This window comes from Pocillopora damicornis, chromosome 4 (genome assembly GCF_964200805.1).
Source record: "Pocillopora damicornis chromosome 4, jaPocDami1.2, whole genome shotgun sequence".
Classification (NCBI taxonomy): domain Eukaryota; kingdom Metazoa; phylum Cnidaria; class Anthozoa; order Scleractinia; family Pocilloporidae; genus Pocillopora; species Pocillopora damicornis.
The window spans coordinates 4,012,223-4,019,740 of record NC_142673.1 but is presented as its reverse complement, the minus strand read 5'-3'; the positions used below and the strand labels follow the sequence as shown (position 1 = coordinate 4,019,740).

The following is a 7,518-nucleotide window of genomic DNA, read 5'->3' as shown; positions in this document are numbered from 1 at the left end:
GATCCTGGATTGTCCTGGAAATATGCTTAACTCAAGAACTCTAAAGATTTCAGAATTGAAGTTATAACAATGGTATCTAAAACATTTGGAAAACTGATTTTGAAATCTTGGGAATGAAAGGGATTGAGGTGAAATTTTTAGTCCTAGAAAATTCAATCTAAGTCCTGGAAAAGTCCTTAAAATTTGTTTCTGAAAGAAGGTACAAATTTACTGTGAAACTTAGAAATTGGTGAACTCAAGAAACATGTGTTGAACTGGGGTTTCAATAGATTTTAAGTGGCTGTGGATGGGGAAATAGGCAGCTGTGTTGTAAGGTGAAACCCAAACACAAGAGCCTGCCTGCAGGCTAAACAGACCGCTGTTAGAGGTCTGTAGCCATTTAACTCCCAGAGGTGATGAACATATAACTTATCCCTATAATATTCACACATTATCCAGCAAACAGGTAATGAGAATACTCAGATTTATCAGGTAGTAGTTGTCATCTTGATCTAACACCAAATTCTCGCAATTAATTTATGAGGGAATGTGTAGCAGCCAGAGGGGAGAATTAACAATCAGATCTTGGGAGTTAAAGGGTTAAGGTGGTAGTATACAGCTGGGATAGAGTTGCATTGCAAGGAAAAATCATTTAGGCACCAGAAATGGAAAATGTTACATGAAGCATTATAAAATAATTCACAAAGTACGCGTGCTCTGATTGGCCATAAAACCATTTTACATGAGCATATGTAAACACGGTTTTCGTTCCTCTTTCATTAGTTATTTTATAAAAGAAATGTAAAATGGTTTCTGTGTTTACATAGCCTGATGTAAACATGCGGGAGGTTGGGAGAACTCTCGATAAGCTGGAAACCACTCCGCTTCACGTCATGGTTTCCTATGCTTATCTTGTGTCCTCCCAACCTCCCGCATGTTTACATCAGGCTATGTAAACACAGAAACCATTTCACATTTCTTCATTGTTGAAAGTATAAAATGTCATTTTTAGGTCTGAAAGGTCAGGGATTGTTTGTGGAGCAAGGGAAACTACTTAAGACACATCTTTGGAGAACTTGCAAAGTAAAGAATGTTTCAGTGGCACAAACACTTTGAAATTAGTTTCTCCATCACAGGTCATGAGATGTATTAAAAAAAACTGGGAAAGTTCATGAAAAGCTTGTAGTTAATGTGTATTTCTGATGTTGTGTTCAACTTGTACTGTGCTACTCTTGTTGTGCTGGTACTAGATGGCAAATAACTGTAAGCAAACCAAAGTAGAACATAGAATATATATAATTAAAAATTGAACTGTAACCAGGATATGACATAGTGAAAAAGGTAAAAAAACGTTCTCTGGTTAAAAAGGTTTTAAAATATGAGCTTTCGGCTATTGTACTATAGCCTTTAATGAAGACATTTGTTAAAGGCTATAGTACAATAGCCGAAAGCTCATATTTTAAAACCTTTTTAACCAGAGAACGTTTTTTTACCTTTTTCAGAATATATATAGTGGGTTATTTGTTCTAACCTGCAAACTCCTAAGATCTAATTATTGATTCTCTACTCTAGCTGCTGCACATTTTCTTTGAAATTGATCACAAGAATTTGGTGTTAGATCCAGTTAACAACATTAACCTAATAAGTTAGAGCATCCTCATCAACTGTTTGCAGAATTATTGAAGGGTATTATAGCGAGAAACTACTTGATAATCACTTGTGGGAATCAAAGGATTAAAAGAAGCCTTCAACTGAAGAACATGCATTCACTATTAGTGTTCAGGGCTGGGTTGTTCAAAGCTGGGTTTAGATAAACCAGGGTTAGTGTGAAATTGGATTTCAGTTCTGGAAGTTTTAAAGGAAAATTCAGTATGATTCTTTTTGTCAACAATTTGATGATTGGATGCTCCATATAGGGAAGAGAAAATGATCCCAGAAAGGCTATCAAACAAAGAAGTATAGAAACCCAGATTAAAATTTAACCCTTGGTTAGCGCTAATCAGCTTTTGAAAAACTGAGTCCAGACTTGTATTCATTGAGCACAAACTGCTTGGTGGGGTTTTCATTTTTTTTATCATTTCACAATAGCAATGTTTTGTTAATAGTATTTAATTCATGAGCACTCTTTGTACATTATATTCAGTATACATGTGCATTTTTTTCTTTTATTGCCAGGTGTCCTTGGAAGACATGTACAATGGTTCTACAAGACAACTTGCTTTGCAAAAAAATGTCATCTGTAGCAAGTGTGAGGGAAGAGGAGGAAAGAAGGTGTGCATTGCTGGTAGAATTTGTTTTGAAAACGTACCATTTCCACAATATTTAGAAGTAGTGTTGCAGTAGTGTTCCATTGAGCTTACTGGGTCACTGATTTGAAATTTTATCAATTATGTTAAAATTATAATAATTTTATTCATAATAGAGAAGGATAATTTATTCTGTGGTAACAATTTAAAAGGCAGTCTGAATTGTCCAACATTCCATATTATATTCATCAACTAAAAAAGGTTTCCTAATAAAAAATTTTGTTTAAGTTGTTTTTGTTGTTATTATCCTTGTTGTTGTTTTTTTTCCCTCAAAGTGGTGAGGCTGCTCATAATTGCTAATGGCAGCAAGTTTCATAAATCAAATGACCAAATGTACTAATATTTCCATAAACCAAACAGCCAAATAATAATAATACATGTAAGCGCATATTAAACCACATAAAGGCATGATTCCTTAGCATAGAGCAGTTGATATTTGGATCAATTTGAAGGGGGTTGTGTAGATACGCAACAATCATAACCAGGGACATTTTGCTGTTTGCAGGGTTCAGTTGTAAGTTGTAATACTTGTCATGGCAGTGGGACCAGGATCAGGATCAATCAAATTGCACTCGGGATGGTTCAGCAAATTCAAACACAATGTAGGGACTGCAGTGGAACAGGAGAGAGAATAGCAGGTAATTACATGCTGCACATAAGCTTGGTGACCCATGCAGCTGGAGATAACTGTAGTTTTTCAAGCTGGATGGGACCAAGAACCAGTTTCTAAGGGACAAGTGATGTTATTATCCAATGGATAAATGGCTATCCAGGGGATAAGTGTTCAGAAAATGCACAGTGCCATGTCCACCATGCCTAGCACCAGTTGTTGAAAGGTTGGGATAATGCTAACCGCTGGGTAAATCTCTACTTAGTGGATGGGGCAGCGCATTTTTTTTAACACTTATCTGCCAGGTAGCGATTTACCTGCTGGATAGGGTTGTCCTCCCTTGTAAAAACTGGGTCAGATAGTGTTAAACAACCAGGACCAGAAGTATTGATCCTCTCTCTGAATTGAATGCCAGACCATAGCAAGTTACCTCTAAGCATTGTGTCAAGTATTTTCAACAGCACTTGTGTACTCATCTATTTGTGTACCCACCTTATAAGGGTGTGGAGGGGCACTGAAATATTGAGTATTTTGTATCACTGCATTCTTTAAGGGCTGGTTGCTTCCCTTGAGATTGAGAATCATTTTTATCTTGAAGGCTAGGCACAAAACAGCAGAACAATTAGATGGTGATGCGTTTTTTGTTGTTGAAGGCCAAGTGCAGGATTTAAGTTTCCATAAAGAAGTGTGAAAATCTTTTTTAACTTAAAGCTAAGCTGAAATCAGTAAAGCAAATTGGTGGAATGGTGATTGTTTCTTTTTTGATGTGCAGGTTTTAAGGTTACGTACTGAAGAGTAAGAATTACTTTTGTTGTGAAAGCTAAGCTTAAAACAGTAAAGCAAATTGGCAGATGTTTTTATTAAAATGTAGGCCAAATGCAAGATTTGAGGTTACTTATAGAATGTTGCAATCATGCTAAAGCATTGTAATATTATTTGAATGCTTCAGGAATGTCAGTAGAGTTGTAGAGTCATTTTGCTTTGTTGTGTGCTGTTGTTGTTGTTGTCGTTGTTTTTTTTTTCCCTGAGATATGGAACTATTACACACAGTAAATCATTCAACAAATTAGTAATAACCATTGCAATTTGTTCTTTCTGTAGAAAAGGATCGTTGTAAGAACTGTCAGGGTAAAAAGACAATCAAAGAACGTAAAATCCTGGAGGTGCATATCGACAAAGGAATGAAAGATGGTCAAAAGATCACATTTTCCTCAGAGGGAGACCAGGAACCTGGTATTGAACCAGGTGACATCATTATCATTCTTGACGAAAAGCCTCATCCAGTTTTCCGGCGAGATGACATGGACCTGCATTTGAAAATGGTATGTTAATGATCATGGCCCGCTGTTCGAAGAGTAGATAACGCCATCCATTGGATGAATTGCTATCTGGTGGATAGCGCATTTTGTTTTGTTAACTCTTACCTACCAGACAGCGTTACCCCGTCTTTTTTGAACTGAGCTCAGAACAGGCACAGTTATGCAGATTTAAAAGGGTCCCATAAACTCTTTTTTTGTCAAATGTTAATTGTTATATTGTGGTGGTGTGCACTTCTTGGAAACCCATATCGGTAATCTTCTGTCACACTCTAAATTAGATTAGGAAGATTGTGCGTTGGAGTTTCTATACCTAATGATTTCAATTCTTTTGCAGGAAATCGAGCTGGTTGAGGCACTCTGTGGCTTTCAGAAAACGATAGAAATGTTGGATAAGAGGCAACTGCTCGTTACGTCTCATCCTACAGAGATAATAAAACCTGGCAAGTATTCATTTGACCAGAATTATGGGCGGGAAATTTTTTTTCCGGGGTGTGGGGAAATTCGAGCGTGGGCATCAATTTTGGTCGGCCCCGCGCCAATTTCCCGCGCAAAATTTCAAGGTAAAACATTAGAAACAGTGCTGTCTCGCAAAATAAGCGAAAAAATAAAATGAAACGTTCGCAGAAATCAGTAAAAGGAGCAAAAGAAGGGAAAGGTTGTGTTAGCTAGCACGAGGTTAGCTCGAAGCGCGGGCGACACTCGAGGCTCCCACTCTCGTGCGTAATTTACATTTTTCTCTTGGTTCCCCACTCTTGATAACTGCTCCGTGGTATTTCTTGAACAAAAAAACTTAGTGAGTCAAAATCTGCCAATCACTTCTCAATAACTTAAGCTTTTGGACTTCTGCACTGAGTTGCCACGCGTTCAGTGCAACAACTATCTGCAAAGAAGTGAACTGCTCCAACAAGTAGACAACCTGTTGTCTTCATTTCAGGCGAAGTGAAATGTGTTCGAGATGAAGGAATGCCAAAATTCAAGAGCCCATACGAGAGAGGATTTCTCATCATAACTTTTTCGGTAAGATCAAGCGCATTTGTTATGTTATGTTGACAGTGTGACACTTGAGTAAACGATCGCCAGTTGAACAAACTCTGTATTTTTAAAGAAATTCGCCTTGTCTACCATAAGAAATGTGTAGAGAAGATTAAGGAGGATATGAATACTGATGTTAGGGTGTTCGTTTTAGATAAACTTCCCTCCGGATGGATTTCTTTCTGCTGGTGAAATCCCTAAACTAGAGCAGCTGCTGCCTCCCAGAGACGAAAGTATCGTTCCTGAGGATGCAGAAGAAGTCCACCTTGTAAAAATCGACCCTCAGGAGCAAGCAAGAAGTCGTATGCACCATGGGGTAAGCGTAAAAAAAGGGAGTCGAGTTTCCACTCAAGCCTCCTGATCACTGAATTTCACGCCGCATCTCTGCGTATGGATTTGTATCTTTGCATCACTGCATCTGAACGCCAGATTTCTCATAGCTATTGAATTTTTGTATGTAGACAGCCTTTATTCTTAAGCTTTCTTGAGAATGGTTTCATTAAACCGACATATGATCACTTTAATCGCTCGTTTTAACCTAAATATGATTACCCCATTTACTGCAAGGCTATAACACGTTTTAAATCTGTTTTGCGGAACAGAGCGTGAAATTATTTCCTCCACAATTGCGTATTTCTCGACTTCAAGTTTAGCAAAATGGAAAATACATGTGGGTAATTACTTGAACCCTATTTAAAATTCAGTTCTTCAGCTTTCTTTATCTGATTTTCATTTAGCCAAGCCTGGTTTAACCGAGAGTACGAGCAGTCCCCCCGGTTTTCACGTGTCGAAAAAATTGACCAAAAAAAAAAAACTGATGTTAGCTCGCCGCGCGGAAGTTTGGGAGAGAGGCGCACAAAAATTAGGTACTTTACGTGCGCCTCACCTCCAGAGGTCCATGTGGCGTGCCAACGTTAATTTTTGTTTTTTTCATCTTTTATTTTTCTGATTCGCACCACGAACCTCGCCGAAAAGGAGGGACTACCCCTCGTGTAGATTAAACCAAAGGTGTTTTTCTGGTGTGAAAGGGGGATAAGTTTGTCATCAAGATGTCAGTTGGAGTCCTTTTCCTTTAGTAAATCTAACCGCATGACGGTTTATTTACTTTTCAGGGCTTTCATGACGATGATGAAGACTATGGCCCACCAAGAGGAGGGGTGCAGTGTCAGTCACAGTAAATTTTAACTCAAAATTGTTCTCCAGTACACGCTTCAATATGATATTCCTCTGATTTATTAAAAATGAAAACTTTCTCTTCTCTTGCTTTAGGCTACATGTAAGTAAGTAGTGTAACAATGACCCGGACTAAAAAATTGATACGTCTGATTAATTTAATATTCACCGACATGCATTTTACGCTCTGTTTTGATCATTTTGTGTTTTATCCATAGTGATCATTTTCCTCTTTGAAAAGTGAAATGGTTTGTTTTCCAACATGGCTTAAAAATGGGTTGCTTTGTACATTTCTGTTTGCATTTGTTTTATGTCGGCCAGGCTTACAGCTGTCCGAATAGAACGCAGGATACACCCTCGAAGGAGGAGTCTGACCCCTTCCTGCGTGCCTTCTTGTTCGAAATATAACCCAGGCTCTCTCGTGCATATACCTTCGTGTTTCCGCATGTCAGTCCAAATCACTCGCGACAGCCTTAAATTGGGAAGGTGCTGACGAAACTAATTTTATTTTTTAGTTCATTTCCCGCCTTTCGCAGCTTGGAAGGGTATTATACCTTAAATTTGAGGGCTTTTACATAACTTTTGTTCCTATATAATACAATAATCACTAAAAAGTAAATGAGGATTCACATCGTTTTCAAATATGTTTTTCCTTTTTTTCTTTCAAACTTGCTCGTAACTTTCATGTTAGTATTAAAGGAGTAATGATGAACAGATTGAGGTAACTCCTAATTCAGGCAAGGTCATTTTTTGGCCTTTGTTATGGATCCTGGATCCTCGAACATCTTTGGAAGATATCGAGAAAAAATCATTTAAATCTAATTTTTTGATGCACTATGTTGAGTTCTGCTTAGAGTAGTTTAGGAAATAAAATTTCATTTTCCAAGTAGTTATATGTATTATTTATTTAGGTTACTGTCGTAAATAGAAATTTAAAAAGGCGAGGTTTCCTTAAAATGGTTGTTGCATGGGGCACCTTTCGGCGTGTACTTTGTAATATATGAAATAAAAATAAAGTCAGTTTTGAAATAACAAATGGCGCTTTTCCGGTTCTCTCTTTCGTTCTCTACATTTTAATTTCCTTTCCTATTTTTGCTCG

At 37.6% G+C, this 7,518-nt stretch overlaps 1 protein-coding gene across 1 annotated transcript in view; it reads left to right on the top strand.

Moving 5' to 3' along the window:
- The window catches only part of LOC113670397 (dnaJ homolog subfamily A member 1), an 11,858-nt gene extending 4,403 nt beyond the window's left edge, over window positions 1-7,455 (top strand). The window contains exons 4-10 of the mRNA XM_027186537.2: window positions 2,155-2,250; window positions 2,791-2,923; window positions 3,997-4,217; window positions 4,549-4,654; window positions 5,149-5,231; window positions 5,401-5,562; window positions 6,359-7,455. Coding sequence (XP_027042338.2) covers window positions 2,155-2,250; window positions 2,791-2,923; window positions 3,997-4,217; window positions 4,549-4,654; window positions 5,149-5,231; window positions 5,401-5,562; window positions 6,359-6,424 — 867 coding nt within the window. The 3' untranslated portion in view covers window positions 6,425-7,455. The remainder of the gene's footprint in view (window positions 1-2,154; window positions 2,251-2,790; window positions 2,924-3,996; window positions 4,218-4,548; window positions 4,655-5,148; window positions 5,232-5,400; window positions 5,563-6,358) is intronic.
- Window positions 7,456-7,518: the final 63 nt, after the last annotated feature.